This window comes from Microtus pennsylvanicus, chromosome 3 (genome assembly GCF_037038515.1).
Source record: "Microtus pennsylvanicus isolate mMicPen1 chromosome 3, mMicPen1.hap1, whole genome shotgun sequence".
Taxonomy (NCBI): Eukaryota; Metazoa; Chordata; class Mammalia; order Rodentia; family Cricetidae; genus Microtus; species Microtus pennsylvanicus.
The window spans coordinates 61,444,528-61,461,101 of record NC_134581.1 but is presented as its reverse complement, the minus strand read 5'-3'; the positions used below and the strand labels follow the sequence as shown (position 1 = coordinate 61,461,101).

The window sequence follows — 16,574 nt, the reverse complement described above, 5'->3', positions numbered from 1 at the left end:
TCTTCTTTTTTTTAATATGTTACTGGGCCTTGTGCATGCTGGAGAAGCACTATACTACCAAGCTACACCCCTAGCCTCATTTTTCAATATTAAATCACCTTTGTATCCCTGGGGTAAACTGTTTATGATACATTACTCTTTTGTAATTTCTTGAGTTCTGTTTACTAAACTTTTGTTTAAAATGTTTATGTCAGTTTCCATGGAGAGATAGTGATTTGTATTTTTCTTATAAAGTCTGGTTTTGCTATGAGAATAATAATGCCATTCTATAGTAGAATAAGTTGAAATTATTTCCTCTGCTTCCAGTTTTGTTTTGTTTTGTTTTTATTCTATAAGGGGCAAGGTGCTACAGAGAAACTATGTCTCAAAAATAAATAAATAAAGGAATATCATGTACGCCCCATGCGCAATTCACTTCTGGAGGTCAGAAGATAAGTCCTCCAAGTTGGATCTCCCTCCATCATATGGATTCTGGGGATCAAATTAGGCTGTCAAGCTTGGAAACAAGTCGATCCCCCATTTTTCGAGACAGGGTTTCTCTGTAGCTTTGGAGCCTGTTCTGGAACTAGCTCTTGTAGACCAGGCTGGCCTCAAACTCACAGAGATCTGTCTGCCTCTGCCTCCTGAGTGCTGGGATTAAAGGTGTGCACCATCACTGCCCGGGCAACATCTTTTTTTTAAATGAGTATGGGTGCTTTGCTTGCTTGTATGGACTTGCAGGTGGTTGACAGCTGTCATGTAGGTGCTAGGTATTGGACCTAGTTCCTCTGAAAGAGCAGCTAGTGCTTTTAACAATCATGCCATTTCTCCAGTCCTACACTGAATATCTTTATCACAGTTATGTAAATCTTTCCCAGGAAGACAAACCAATGTCTCTTCACCCCAATTAGGGCACCACCAGCAGACCAAAGTAAGACATACACTCAAATCTAGCTTGCAGAACCAGTGAGTTTAGTTAGTGTTGCTTTTAAGAGTGTGGGTGAGGCATTATTTATAGGAACATGGAGCTGATACACCACTGAGGAAATGCACGGGTGTGTGTGCATATGCACGTGCACACACACACACACACACACACACCATCTCTCTCCTAGTAAACTGCCTCTTGGAGAGGGGGAGAACAGAACCTTGGGAGTTTGTGGCCTAATGAACTTCTCTTCCCCAGTAAAAGCTCTTTAATAAACTTAATGTTTATATAGGTGATCACAACTGCTGAAACTTCAAGAGGACAATGACAGTGTCATTCCCGGAAAACAGAATATTACAATTTATTACAGCCATGTGTTATTAGAAACGATAAGAAAAGAATGACACACCATCTCTCTCCTAGTAAACTGCCTCTTGGAGAGGGGGAGAACAGAACCTTGGGAGTTTGTGGCCTAATGAACTTCTCTTCCCCAGTAAAAGCTCTTTAATAAACTTAATGTTTATATAGGTGATCACAACTGCTGAAACTTCAAGAGGACAATGACAGTGTCATTCCCGGAAAACAGAATATTACAATTTATTACAGCCATGTGTTATTAGAAACGATAAGAAAAGAATGACAGGTTTCTGGAAAGGAGCCGGCACAAGATCACCTTCCAAAGACCTTTATAGGGGATGGGCCAGGGTAGAGAGCAGCTGTTTTAGCAGAGCTAGCTGTTCTACATAACACAATGGGGGGCAGGGGAGGGGGGCTGGAAGGGCCTTCAGATCTCTCTACAATGGGGATCTCTGACTCACAGCTTCTGGGGAATGGCTGGAGTTCCAGACTGTGACTTACGCCAGCCCAGAAACCAGGCACTAGGTAAGACCACAACCTTTCTTATAGTTACAGGAGTGGGGGTGGAGAGGGTGGGGGTTGGGGGGAGCTGGGCTTTCCTCTTCTGCTGAGACATGAGTGTCCCATGAGCCTCAGGAGCAGCCTGGGAGCTCTCTGTTCTCCCAGAGTAAGATCTTTAAAATGCTGAACTTTTTTTCCCTTTTAATGCTAAGTTTTGTAGACCTCCAAAGGATTTTAAATACACTAGATTTTAGAAATTACCTCTTTTTAAAAATAGGGGGATTTTTACTTTTATTTGTTTATATATGTAAACATATGGAATTTGTTTATATATATTTTTTATATGGAGATAAGGTCTCACTGTGTACTGCTGGCTGGCCTGGAACTCATTATGTAGACCAGGCTGGCCTTGAATTTAAGAGGTTGATCTGCGGCTCCTTCTGCCTCTGGAATGCTGAGATTGAAGGCATGTAGCACCATGCCCAGTTTCTGTATTTTTATATATCCATTTGTTTATGTGTGGATGTGCATGTGCCATAGCATACATATGGATACTTATGGAAGCCAGAGGACAGACTGTGGAAGTACTCTCCTTCAACCATATAGCCCCAGGGATCAGGCTCAGGCCCTCCAGCTTAGTGGCAAGTGCTTTTACCTACTGAACCATCTCAGGATCTATTGTTATTGCTGTACCTGTTTTACATGTGTTATCAATCTTGCGGCTGTGTTGTTTGTGTCTTTAATCTTTATCTTTCAAGCAGCGTGACTCTAAAGTTAGCATTTCCGTTTCTCTTCGTTCCTGGTCTTGAGCCATAGTTCTACCTCTTGTTGTTGTTCTGCCTAAAGGACTTCCTTTTATTAATAACACTTCCTTTGATAGGGGTATGCTAGTAAATCATAAATTCTTTCAGATTTTGAACATCTGGAAGCTCTTTCATGGTAAAATGTGTTTGTAGGGCTCAACAGGTTCGTTCATGCATCATACGGATCACTGTACTTTGCCTAATGTCCAAGTGCTTTGAAACTGTAGTTTTGACCTGTTTTTTTTTTTGTTGTTTTAGGAATGTGGCTCTTATTGTCTCAGAATTAAAACTCCAAGTTAGAATTAGGGGAAGGAAATAAAGTGGCAGGACCAAAAATTTTCAGAGCTAACAAGAGGCTCGTGTCAAAGTGGAGAGCAGGGAGGGAGGTGAACTTTTACCCAGAAGCCCAAGAGTCTGTACAAAACAGTATACAAATAAGGAGCTCATTTGCCAAAGAAGATGACTTTGAAGTGTGTGAGCAGGGTGCATCAATCTGAACCAAAGTTAGGGATCCTTCATATTTTGAGACTGTTAGGCTGACCTTGAGGGGTGTGAGAGAAACTATGCACTGGACTGTGGTTCAGCTGTGTTAGGAAGAGGCTTCTAGAGGTAACAGCCGGGGATCTCAGGTCCAGGGTGAAGAAAGGGGTTTGGAAAAGTTGCAGCACATCCCCCTAAGCTTGAAAGGCTGTGTGGCCATGTAACAGTTAAGGCCAGTGAGAGTGTGCGGTCGCACAGGTTAAGTCACTGGGCAGTGCAGTCTGGTGAGAGGAAGTAGCCCTCTTTTCCTATACTATGCAAAAATTCCAAACAAGTATTTATTATCTGGCAGCTTTGTGCGAACACCTCCATGTCTATATGCCAACAGAATACAAGGAGTTTTAACAAGACTTTGTAGGGGCTTCACACAGTAATGCACGCTTGCCATTCCAGCTACCCAGGAGGCTAAGGAGGCAGAGGGCTAGCCAGTATCATCTCGGGAAAAGAAAGAAACACACCCACTCCATCCTGAGAATATAGGGTGTGTGTGTGTGTATATACTGTGTTAAAACAAAAATCTACTTTCTCAGTTTTGGAGGCTCAAAGGTCCAAAATGAAGGTCTCATGGAGGTGTAAAGGGCCCTTTTGCTGCTTGTAGATGGCCAGCTGTGTTCTGAGGGGTGTACAAATCGTTTTCTCTGAGTTCCGTCTGACTAAGACCTTATTTAATCTTCATTCTCATAAAGGCTCTAGCTCCAACAGCATCACCTTGGGGTTAGTCCTTCAGTGTCCGGACTTGAGGAAGACACATTCATTCTGTGACTGAGTGTGGGCCACAGAAGTTGTATAGATACCGAATAACAAGGACTTTGTCATTCCCATTTCTAGGCACATTATGGTCATACTCCTAAAATCCTAAGCCTTGGCAGTGAAGAGTCCTGTGCTACAAACCTCCAAAGCAGGAGCTTTTGAAATTCAGTTGGATTCTGATAGCTTGCTAAATGAATAGAATTGACTCAAACACACCTTCCTAGTTACTGTTTGGATTCTGCAGGAGACTAACTTGATGTTGCTTCTTCTCTCTAGGTTCTTCTTTGTGGTCCAATTGGTCCAAAGCTGCATGAACTTCTTGATGACAATGTGTTTGTTCCACCAGAGTCACTGCAGGAAGTGGATGAGTTCCACCTCATTCTAGAGTACCTAGCAGGTGAGGAAGTCAGGGGTGTGGGTGGTGGAGCATCTGAGTGCTGATGGGAGAACGGGAAGAGGACTGTGTGGTACAGGGTTTGACTGGGCCAGGAGTCCTTGTCGCAGTAGGCTCCTGAACCAAAGATTTCCTGTTAGCCATTGTCTCCATGGAATATAACAGTGTTGAAGACAGTGCTCCCTCCCGTCTGCAGACTGCACTGGTATGAACCTAGAGAAAGAGGCTGCAGGAGACATCTGTCTTGATTAAAAGTAAGAATGAGCACATGCTTATAATAAAGCTTTTCTTTATTACCAAGAGCTAAGAAGGACAGCAAATGTTTGCTCATTTCTTTTGGATTCTGCCATGAACTTTTCAGGCTCAGCCCTTCCAGGCTGTTTGAGATTGGTACCAGGCCTCTGGCAAGCTTTCATGGGGCACGTCATTCTTTTCCTGGAGGTGAAATGCAGTGTTATTTATGTTTCTTCCTGTTACATAATATTCCAGTGTTATGAGTCCACAGTACACCTATCCCAGTGGATTTTATGTTACAAGAATGAAGGTCTGATTCCTCAACAAATCTTTAATACCTGGACACAAATAATTTTGTGTGTTTCCTATTACATCTTTTCCTGTGCTGAAGAACTCTTATTTTCTGACTGGGCATCCACACAGACTGATGGGTGTCCCTAGAGCAGTACTTAATGGTCTTCAGTGAGTCACTTCTGAGTCAAACGGGGACCCTCATCTAAAGTAAGAAACTGTCATGTGTGGTACAAATATATGCTTCTTGAAAAGTACCCCGAGGGATTGGATGTTTCCAGTCCTCTGACATACACTAGAAACAGCCGGGGACTTATGGAGGGCAGGTCTAAACTTAGAAGCAGAATGTTTTAGTAGGGAATCAACATTTAATAATACCCAGGCTTTGAGTTGCTGAGTTCAGTTTCCCCAAATGGGACATAAATGTGTCTTTTTACCACTAAATGTGGTGGCAAAGATGAACCTGGGAGTGGGTTTTAAGCCTTGTGAACTGCTTTAGGACCACTGCCTAGAAGGTTCTGGATCTCTAAGGTGTGTGCCAGGGCCCTGCTTCTGCCACTTCTATAGGCACCCATAGAAAATGCCTGGGCATTTCTCACGGTGACTTGGGAGTGGAGATGGTACTGTGTCAGAGCTCTGACTCTTTTGGTAGGGAGCCCACTCAGCTCTCTCAAAAAGAATCTCTGTCCTTGGCTTAATAAGCCTCCTATTTTTGTTCGTTCAGATGCCTAGGTTTTTTGTTTTTTGTTTTCTTGGACAAAGCAGTGGCCTTCTGTTACCCTCATGTGAAGCTGCCATAGGTTCCAGGTAGAGTCTGATGGCAGCAGCCTTCAGTAACCTTAACAGAAGCAGTTACTGGCTTTTCTGTAGCCTGGATTGGTAAATTCCAAGAACATTTTTCAACTTTCTTTTTCTTTTTTTTCTTTTTTTCTTCTCTCTGTCCTTCCAGAGCACCTCAGAAAAGCTCACTTTCAGGCTTAGTCTGGGAATTAAGTGAGTCACTGCAGAGGTTCACTGAGTTGATACATTGAGAGAAGAGATTGCTGCAGAAACTAATAGAGTTTGGTGAGGAGAGGAGCATTAGCTGCACCCGTGTCAGGCCACTCCCTCAGTCCTGTCTGTGGAAACAGCAGCACGCTCCATTCTCTCCTGTCCCGCCTGGGAAAGGCCTGTTCATTCCCTGAAGAACTCAGAGACTCTTTTCCCCAGGCTAAGAGGGACAATACTTCCTAGCAGTGTCCAATGGAGAACAGCTTGTTTTAACCATTGTGTAGTCTTGATTGCAGAAGTACTAGATTTTTTTTTTTTGTCCTTGTGGTCATTTAGGTCATCTGTCTGCTTTCTGATTCCCTTGTTCTTTGCTAATTCATTCTCGTGGCTGTGTGGCAGATGCGTTGTGAGGCAGTAGGGATGTGATGAGGGAAACATAGCTGCCCTCAGCGCAGGGGCTATAGGCAATGGATACCTGCACAGGTCAGTGCAGAACTATGCCAGGTCCTACAAGAGGGCACACTAGTGGCCCTGCCAAGGAAGTAGGAGAAGGACGCATTTAGGGAAGTAGTAGTATTTTAACTTGCCACTGAATAGTCATTACTCCAAAGCCACTCTGCACAGAAATGGCTGAAACACCTAGATAGTCTTAGACCACAAGCCCAGAAACCTCCAGTGGGCAGGAGCAAAAGGTGCAGTCAGCTAGGCTCAGGCTTTCAGCATATTTAGCTTCCAGCTCTGAAAAGTACTCAGGGTATGGCCCTTGAGAGGGCAGCATGGCCCCTCTGTTGGGTGTGCAGGCTTACTATATGCTGATATGTTCTGTGTGCTCTGTAGACATGACCTGTGCTGGAGTTCAGCAGAGCTTCTTTGGAACTAAAGGGGAGCTGGTGACCTTAAAAGGCACAGGGCTCATCCTGTTTCTGTTTCTTTATTAGATTTGGGTTTAGGTTTTGATTTGTGTTTTTATCTACTGCAGTCCGGTCCTGGATGCAGCACCCTGCAGACTTTATACTGCTCTAGGGTCTGCTCAGAGCCGAGGCTCCTGTGAGGCCCCTGCTGTGCCCTGCAGCTGGGAAACTGAAAGCCTCTTCCTTTTCTCCCATGTGTTGACTGGGATTTTCTAGGGGAGGAGTGGGGCCCGTTTAAAGCTCCCCATGCCAACCGGTTCATCTTCTCTCACGACCTCTCCAACGGGGCCATGAATATGCTGGAGGTGTTTGTGTCTAGCCTGGAGGAGTTCCAGCCTGACCTGGTGGTCCTCTCTGGATTGCACATGATGGAGGGACAAAGCAAGGAGCTCCAGAGGAAGAGGCTCTTGGAGGTAATGGCTCTGTTACAGACCCATAGGTCTCAGCTGGTGTTTTCTGTCAGGCTCCTGCCACTGAGCCTCTAGCTGATGCTGGCTTGTCTTAGGCTCTGCTCTGTCAAAGTAGTAGCAGGAGAAAGGCAATTGAAGACATCTTGCCTGCGCCTCTACATGCTGTGCTTAACTGAGTGTGGCTGCAAGCTGCAGGGTTTGTAGCTATGTCCTGTGTTTTCCGTACCATCTCACTTCACACCAGCTATGCTGTGCTTCATGCAGGTTTGTATACATTGGGGCCAACGGCTCAGATTAGGTCCCAGGAATAGGAGACATGAACATACGGGTGCAGTTCTGTGTCCTCTGATTCTAAAGCCCTGGTTGCTCCCTACAGAGTAGAGTTTTTCTATTGGGGAAAAGCAACCATTGTTCACAGAGGAGGTGGGGACCCAGTTCATGAGGACACAAAGGGTGTTTCGAGTACATCCCGGCTACTCAGGACCTAATCTTGCCCTCCCTTCTGCCTGACTTCTATCCTAATGGCACTGCTGTTGTCCTCTTTGCAGGTCGTGACCTCCATTTCTGACATCCCCACTGGTATTCCAATTCATCTAGAGCTGGCCAGTATGACCAACAGGGAGCTCATGAGCAGCATTGTGCATCAGGTAACCACATGGGCCATTCACTGGCTGCCTCTGGCCTGGGGCCTCAAAGGGAAGTTCCTTTCTCCCAGGAGATCAGATGTTTGGGCTCTGACAGGTTTACTAATTGACATGTAGGTGTTGTGTCACTAAGATCTAAGTATGGATGAGCCAGAATGGATCAAGGACTGTTGGAATAATATTTCCTACTGGGTTAGGACTGTGGCAGAATAACCCACGGCCTGAGACATGTTTCTTCCTTTGGAGAGAGGATGTTGAAGTGAAGAGTGTTGGGGGATTTTGTTTGTTTGTTTTGCAGATTTCAGAGGCAAAGCTGAAAGCCCAAGTCAGCTCCTTTTAATTCAACACAAACTTTAGGCAAACATGACTCCCCAGTGCTAGGTATCTTAGGTCACCTCCCTCTAGACAGCAGGGATGATTTGGATAAATCCCACTGAGTCAGGCCTAAACATAGGCGTTCCACACCTGGGCTGGCACATTAGCTTAGCTACTCATTAGCTTTATGAGCTTAGGTGACATATGAACTTACACCAGATAGTGTGAAAAGATCTGGGGTGACCTCTGCTTCCACCCCACACCTGCTCAGCAATCTCATCAGTTTCATTTGTAACTCCAGTCTTGTGTTATGCATTGGTAAGAAAACACGGAAGTTTAACAGGCAGGATGCCTGCTGACACCCATGAGCTCTCAATGGTGAAAGTATCTGATCTATGTACAGAGGCAAAGGCACAGCAAGTCTTCGGCCCTTTCTACAGTGACATATAGCAAGTCTAGGTCTAGAGGGTATTGAGGCAACTCTATACAGTTTCCCAAGTAGTCATGAAGTGGAAACAGATTTAATTCGTGAAACTGGTTTCAGAGACGGGCCATGGTAAGAAGAAAGATGGTCCCTGCCTGACATTTCATCATTGGCTGTGTCCTAATACTAATATACCAGGAGCTAGGTTGTGTCCACCAAAAAGAGACTTGTCATTATTTTTGTTAGCAGGTCTTTCCCGCAGTGACTTCTCTTGGGCTGAATGAACAGGAGCTGTTGTTTCTCAGCCAGTCAGCATCTGGACCTCATGCTTCTCTCTCCTCCTGGGATGGTGTTCCTGATGTGGGCATGGTCAGTGACATTCTCTTCTGGATCTTGAAGGAACATGGAAGGAGTAAAACCAGATCCTCAGATCTCACCAGGATCCATTTCCACACACTGGTCTACCACATCCTGGCAACTGTGGATGGACACTGGGCCAACCAGCTTGCGGCTGTGGCTGCAGGAGCTCGTGTGGCTGGGACACAAGCCTGCGCCACTGAAACCATAGATGCCAGCCGAGTATCTCTAAGAGCACCTCAAGAGTTCATGACATCCCATTCGGAGTCCGGCTCCAGAATTGTATTAAACCCAAATAAGCCAGTGGTGGAGTGGCATAGGGAGGGAATAACCTTCCATTTCACACCTGTGTTGGTGTGTAAAGACCCCATTCGAACTGTGGGCCTTGGTGATGCCATTTCAGCTGAAGGCCTCTTCTATTCAGAAGCACATCCTGATTAGGAAGACTGTAGGCAGTTCGCGTGAGGAATGAAAACCACCCATCTTCAGAATTCCAGGAATAATATAGCTTGGAAAATAGGCTGTGGGTGTCAGAACAGTTCCTAGACCTAATTGGAAGACAGCCAAAGAAATCACAGCAGATTAAACTGTACAGATACATTCCAGCCTGTTGGCAATTGCATAAAAACACTTCAGGTTTAATTGAAACTTAGTCATGTATTAATGAGATTTTTGTTTTTTATGTTGTGTTACAAAGGTTAGAGCCTCCATTCCTGAGTCCCCAGTTGATGTACCACCAGGTGTTACATGACATTTAACTCTGGAGAGCTCATCCAGCCACAGAGAGCACTTTTCTCTTTGCCCACTAGAGAAGGGCAGTCCCTCCCCACAAGCCTGACTGTTCATAAAGCTTATGTTCCTGGGCAGAATCAAGCTGTCCATTCAGTGTTACAGTGACAATATTTGATGTGCATTCCTTCTCAGCCTCCTGCTCAGACATAGGTCAGAGCCACAAGAAAGGATAAAACTGTCCTGTGCTTTATGATCTCAGACTGGAGATGCTGGCAAGGCCTGAGCCGCCTCATCAATCTAAACTTGCTTGGAAGGACCATGCCTTCCTGCCCCAGCTCCATAGACTGGGGCTGGCTGGACTCAGTCAGCCCCATTGCTCAGCCCTGGAAGAGCTCTCTACAGCAGAACCCTGGTACTTGTTCCTCCTGAGCCTTGAAGAGATCCGCTTTACAACTGGAATGTGCTTCTGTGTAGAACACGTGTTTCGTGTTTGCTTTGACACCGCCATTAAAGAGTTTGACCTCATAAGAGCCCCAAGATCATGAATAAATGTGTCATGTTGTATATTTTTTTAATAAATCAAGATTTCTGTGTGCTTTTAAAAATAATAAAAGAATTTACATTTCAGGGATCCTGAGTCTAATCGATTTTGTTCTCATCTCACTCTGAACAGATCTAGTGGCTTGCATGGCACTTGGCTGCTGAGGCCTTTGTTCTTTGTTCCTGCCAATGGGTTAGGTAGCCCCCGAGCTGAGCCCTAGCAGTAGGCTTGTCAGGATCAAAGTCTCAGAAGCTTCTGCTGTGGAGCTGCCTTCAGGATAAGTGAAAGCATAGCCATGTCAAAGAGCCAAAAGCTTCCTAGTTCAAAGAGCAAGATGTGAGTGGCACAGGACAGGAGCCATTCACGCCAGCCCTGCAGCTGCTCGTGGGATCGCAAACTACCCTCTCTGCTCTGGGTAAGCGGGAAAGTCTGCTCTGTTTTAGAGAAAACTGAAGTCTACACAAATACGAATCTTGAAATTGAAAGCAAACATCTAAGGATACTGGTGGCTGTCGTTTAATCCTCCACCTCCTAAGAAGCTCAGTTAAAATTAGTTTTCTGGGAGGCAGAAACAAGCAGATCTTTGAGTTTGAGGCCAGCCTGATCTACACAGACCCTGTCTCAAAAAAAAAAAGTTTCTATGCCTTTTCTTTTTAAGTCACCTAAGTGCTGAGATTCAGGTGAGCACCACCAGGGCTTCAGCATTTCAGGAAGCTGAAGTGAGAGGAGATAACTTTTTTTTTTTTTTTTGATTTTCAAGACAGGGTTTCTCCGTAGCTTTTGGTTCCTGTCCTGGAACTAGCTCTTGTACACCAGGCTGGCCTCGAACTCACAGAGATCCGCCTGCCTCTGCCTCCCGAGTGCTGGGATTAAAGGCATGCGCCACCACCGCCCAGCGAGATAACTTTTTTAAGGCCAAGACTTTGTAAGCTCTCATGTGTTCTTTCCCTTGGTCTTTATTTGTTCAGCTTCTGCCCTAAGTATAGTCTCAAACACCTCTCTGGGTTTTGCTGGTAATACCAATAAAGACTATAGTGACAGGTGTGGTGAGCGCCACCTACGCCACTGGCATGTTTGCTGCCCCCTGAGAATTAGCAGGGCCAGCTTTGGCACCACACTCCAGCCCCAGCCCCTCCAAGTGTTTGTCACAGATGGGCCTTGGGCATTAATGGTTGCTAGATCCAGGAAGCTGGAGAGTGTCTACTGCAGTGAGGAAGACCCAGTTCAGATCCCAGCACCTACACTGCCAAAACAAAATAAATAAATTGTCTAAAATTGATAGGTCAATTTTTGATGGGAGTAAAATGTACCAGAATGTATGTTAGAAGGTTTTACTGTATTGTATAGATTGAATGCCCAGGGCATACACCTGTCTGCAGAATGCCTTTCTGTGAAGGAGGCTAAGCCATAAAAGCAAGACTAGAATCTGATGCCTGGGATGAATGTGCAGAGGTGGGTGGAACTCAACAGGTGGGGCTGTGCTCCTCAACCCCAGACTCAGGTTTCCACACAGGGTTTATAAGGAGACAAAGGGCCACCTAGAAACTGTACATGCCCGGGTATGCTCCTTTGAAATTGATTTAACCTGGGAAAAGCTACAGCCTGCAATACCACTAGAAGATAAGATGGCAGTCAAAGGCAGGTAACCCTAATCATCACACTGAGTCTGCATTTTATTCTCTTACTGAGGGGCTTAAGGCAGGGGTACATATCAATAGGCATAATCCAAATTCATAAAGGGTATTTGAGTTGGCGATTGTTACTTGATAATGCTGTCTAACAGGTTCCCTTGGCTTGCCTCACTTAGCTGTAAAATGGGGCTATCGTGGTACCTTCCTCTCGGGGTTGTTTATAGAGGAGACAGATGCACTCTGCATGAATTTAACACAGTATACAGCACATAATTTTAATAATCACTTCTCACTAAGCTGAACAGGCAACCTCTGGGCCTAAGACCACTTTAAGTCATTTGAAAGCTGTTTTTGTGATACAGCTTTTTCTTGTTTTGTTGTGTTTTAGGTTAAAAATTTACGTGATGAAGCTGCACGATTTATCACTTGGTAAGTCTCAGCAAATGTATTTCCATCACCGGCTAAATCCTCCATGCCTCCTTCAAGTCATCCCATCCCTAACCCTGACCCCTAGTCAACTATTTTTTCCCTCCACTGTCTAGTCCTGTATAAAGCTACTCATTAAATATATAGAGTCCTGCAGTGGTGGCACATGCCTTTAATCCTAGCACTCGGGAGGCAGAGGCAGGCGGATCTCTGTGACTTCAAGGCCAGCCTGGTCTACAAGAGCTAGATCCAGGACAGCCTCAAAAGCTACAGAGAAACCCTGTCTTGAAAAACAAAAACAAAAAAACAAAACAATATAGAGTCATGCGTGTTTCGTACAGCTCCGTATTTTGTGGCTGTAAGTACATACAAGTTCCCACTTTGAGGTAAAGAATCTCTTACCAAGAGCTTGAATAGGTTCTTTTCAGATGAGAAACTTTAGGACCAGAATTGCCAGGCTAGACTACATGCCTGCTGACAAGTTCTGATTCTGTCTTGTTCTTGCTAACAGTGGGAGTTTTCAGTGTTCAGTTGGAGCCATTCTGGTGGGTAATGACTGCTTTTTCTGTTTCTCACATGACAAACGCTAGGCGCTAGTGCTCATTGGCCACTCCTATACTTCCCTCTGTAAAGTTGCACACTTTGTCCTAATTGGGTGTTGGGTTGGTGTAATGTTTGTTTATTATTGAGCTGTACGATTTCTTCATGTTGTCAGGTCTGATAAGGTCTTTGTTAGGTCTGTTTTCTCCAAGCTTCAGCCTAATGTTAATGTCCTAACAGTTGTCTTCCCTGGGAAACATGGCACATAATCCACGCAGTCTCAGGTGGGGGTTTCGTGGCACTTTATAGCTTCAGTGTTTACAGTTAGGTCTGTAATGGAGTTTGACTTAATTCCTATGCAGTGTTAATCTGAGGACAGGTTTATTTTTTATTTTGTGTATATGTGTGTGTTGTGTGTGAATAACATAGTTTTGAAATACTGCTCACATTGTGGAATGACTAGATAGATATCCAGATCATCATTGGGATCAAGCAGTTTGTGGGTATTTCAAACTGGTTTTCACTTAGTATTATACACTAACCATAGATTTTCTCAGCTTGATTCAGCTCCATTTTGTACTCTTCCTTTTGTATGGCTCTACTGAAATTTATTTACCTACTTACTTGTAGATATCTTGATTTGCTTCCAGGTTTGGGCATCTGTGTGGTGGATTGTGATTAGTTCCAATTCATTTCAGCAAATACGTTAAGTGTGACTCTTGGATTATATGTTCAGTTTGTTTAGTTTTTAAAGAATATGCCAAATTTAGTTCCAAGGTACCTATGCTCAAGCCTTGCTAGCACTTAGTATTGTCAATGTTTTGGGTTTCGGTCTTTCCAAAGGCTCAAAGCCATAACTGTATCTGTGATTATCATTTTGGTCTTATTTTCCTAAGTCTGTTAAAACTGTGCTGTGAGCTCCCTTCATAGAGTAACTTTTTATTCTTTTCAGGATGAACGAGAAACTGAATGCAGACACCCAGAAGAATGGGCATATGCAGCCTGTTACCTAAGAAAGCCTAAGTCCAAGCACTATGGAAAGCATTGCCTGTGACTATTCCTGGAAGAAAGGTGCCGTGTTGCCCCTGAGGAATGGGGAAATGAGCAGGCCTCTTAGTTTCTACCAACTTCACCTGAAGAGAATAGCACTGTGCCCCTGTCTGCCCTCAGACACTAAGATTTTAGCCAGGGGTGGTGGCACACACCTGTTAGCCACAGCATTTGAAGGTACAGACAGGAAGACCAGGTGTAGAGGTTATTCTCTCAGCTATATATTGAGTTTGAGGCTAGCCTGGGCTACATGAGACCCTGTCTTAAAAATATTTAAAGTCCTCTCAGAGTAAGGAATTCAGAAAAATCTTAGTTTCCCCTCTACTTTTTATAAAATGAGTAGTTTAATCTCTTCATGGGCTTCTGTTGCCACCACTGCTTCTCCAAGGGTGCATCCTTGCTTGGTGAGGAATGATCAGGGGCTATGTCCAGTCACAGGTTCCAATCCTGTGCAGCCTGGCATGTACCTTCTGAAATGGGTTTTCTTTCCCCAACTATAGGTTCCTCCCCAATAGACTTGCTCTTTCTGACAGATACTTTGTGGCAGACACACTCCTGAGACTGACGCCCCTCTTCCTGAACTCTCTTTTTACCTTCCATAACACCACACCTTGTTTTTCTCTTTGAATAGCTGTTTCCCCTTTCCTTCCTTCCTTCCTTTTTGATGTTTTGTTTTGTTGAGGCTGGCCTCAAACCCACAAAGCTCCACCTATCTCTGCCTCCTGAGTGCTGGGATTAAAGGTGTGTGCCACCACTGCCAGGCTTGTTTTCCTTTTTCTGTTTCTGCCTTCATCTTAAAAAGACTTTCTAAGCCCATGCTCTTCAGCTAGCACAAAAATCCAGATTCCTCTAGCTCAGTGGTTCTCAACCTCCTAACGCTGCAACACTTTAATACAGTTCCTCATGTTGTGCTGACCCCAACCATAAAATGATTTTGTTGCTACCTGACAAGTATTTTGCTAGTATTATGAATCATAATGTGCACTATCTGATATGCAGGATATCTGATATGCGGCCCTTGTAAAAGGGTTGTTTGACACCAAAAGGGGCTGCAACCTACAGGTTCTTCTCTAGCAGAACTTTTAAACAGACTTCTTTCTCAAGTCAGGTGATTTAGGTGTCTAGAAGGTATCATTGGGTTACCGCAACGACAGACCAGCTTTTAACCAGACTTGAAAAGTCCTTGATCCTAGTCATCCATATTCCTAGTCCACAATGAGTATCTACTTACCTATATAGCCTCTTCTCATTTGCCGCCTACAACCAGACCCTCCTTTCTTCGGATTTAGCGCTTGGGTTTCTTTCATGTTTCTTTCTTTTTTTCTTTCTTCGCCTTTTTTTCCTCTCCTCTCCCTCTAAGCCTATACCCTTATTATTTCTCACCAACACCTTTTAGTTTTAGTCAATCAATTTAGTCTGTACTACCCTTCGTGCTGATGTAGAGGTGAGTTTTCTTGATTACTCCATGACAAATCTGCTACCTGGGCAAAGGAATTACCGTGCTTGCCATCAGAGATGAGAAAACTGAAGAAGGCCTCTGTTCAGTACTGCCAAGTCAGACCCAGCCAAACTCCACACTCTGACTTGACAGTGTGTCAGTTTTCTAGCTGCCAGCTATAGTGAAAACTGGGACTGCCTCCAGGGCCAACTTCTAGGCTGCTGTGAAGCTGCACTATAGCTAAGACCAACTTGGCTCGGAGGTGGTTATATTTTCAAACCAGACCTGGAAATAGGTAAAAAAACAAACAAAAAAAAGACAGTGATCACAGGTTTTTGGTTTTTTAAAAAGCTTTTAATGAGACCTCTCTGTGGTCCATAATCTTTACAAAGGCCACTAATGGGCCAGGAGAGCATCTGTCAGCATTTATCGTTGATTGTCTTGGTTAAAATTCTTTGGCTAAGAGCTCTGTTCTTTTTTCAGCTGTACTAGGGATCAAACCCAGGGCCTTGGCAAACTGAGCAGAAGCTCTAACAACTGAACTATTCTTCAGTCATCCTACCCACACCCTTTTCTTTAAATCCTTGGTGCCGATTCCAGACCAGCCTTGACTCCTACTACTTATACTGTCATGATCTGGCTCCAGAGTCTAACCTCTTTTATTCTTTAAAGAATGAAAATAGGGACTTGTTTTAGATTCTCTGAGCCAATATAGCTAGGATACATTCCAGATTGGGTCTCAACTTAATCTAAGGAGGGGGAGGGGAGAGCCCTATTTAACTAGGTTCTTAATCCAAGGTTTGTGTTTACAGTGGGGACTGATATGTTTCCACAATCCAGTGAAAATGGGGCTACACCACCACTACTGAAGAGGTCCCTTTCCCTTTATTAACATAAAAGTCCTTGATCGAGTGATGATCTTTGATCATTTGCCTTGCTGACTCTTGGAGCTATACACGTAGGGCCTCAAGCCTATCTAGCATGTCTTCTCCCTTGTTCCTAGATGATGGGGCCAGCCAAGAGCTGCGTGGGCCTTATATGCTCCTCCTGATCATCACACTGCACCCTGGGTTCTGTTTGAATTCTGCAGTGCTCACCCAGGGAACAGAGCTGGCCTCCACCTGCCTGGTCCTATGACTGACCACCTTCTATATGGTCTCACCAAAGAGACCCCCTACTCCAGGGTCATCCTGTTTTTCTCGTGCCTTTTGCTATTTTTCTTTCTTTTGTTCAGATGCTTCTGTTGGACTTGCCTCCACAGTGGGCTCTGGCTCCAATGGAAGTGATGGTGGTTTTGTGAGCTGGGCTCCTCCTACAACACCTTGCAAAGAAACAAAACTTGAATTCTTAGTTATTCCATTTCATAAGAAATCATTTAAGAGGGAACT

At 44.5% G+C, this 16,574-nt stretch overlaps 2 protein-coding genes across 9 annotated transcripts in view; one reads left to right on the top strand and one right to left on the bottom strand.

Annotated features, from left to right (window-relative positions):
• Positions 1 to 16,574, top strand: part of Adpgk (ADP dependent glucokinase) — a 46,764-nt gene that overhangs the window by 20,928 nt on the left and 9,262 nt on the right. For 2 of the 6 annotated variants that reach the window (XM_075965696.1, XM_075965694.1), the window contains 4 exons: positions 4,135 to 4,255; positions 6,895 to 7,091; positions 7,637 to 7,735; positions 8,718 to 10,191. In XM_075965696.1, coding sequence (XP_075821811.1) covers positions 4,135 to 4,255; positions 6,895 to 7,091; positions 7,637 to 7,735; positions 8,718 to 9,269 — 969 coding nt within the window. In that variant the 3' untranslated portion in view covers positions 9,270 to 10,191. Of the gene's footprint in view, positions 1 to 1,770; positions 1,790 to 4,134; positions 4,256 to 6,894; positions 7,092 to 7,636; positions 7,736 to 8,717; positions 10,192 to 12,120; positions 12,162 to 13,650; positions 14,673 to 16,574 lie in introns of those variants that run through there. The other 4 variants (XR_012910007.1, XM_075965697.1, XM_075965698.1 and 1 more) reach the window with 4 other exon arrangements.
• Positions 15,519 to 16,574, bottom strand: part of Bbs4 (Bardet-Biedl syndrome 4) — a 38,678-nt gene continuing 37,622 nt past the window's right edge. For all 3 annotated transcript variants that reach the window (XM_075965688.1, XM_075965689.1, XM_075965690.1), the window contains one exon: positions 15,519 to 16,507. In XM_075965688.1, coding sequence (XP_075821803.1) covers positions 16,398 to 16,507 — 110 coding nt within the window. In that variant the 3' untranslated portion in view covers positions 15,519 to 16,397. The remainder of the gene's footprint in view (positions 16,508 to 16,574) is intronic.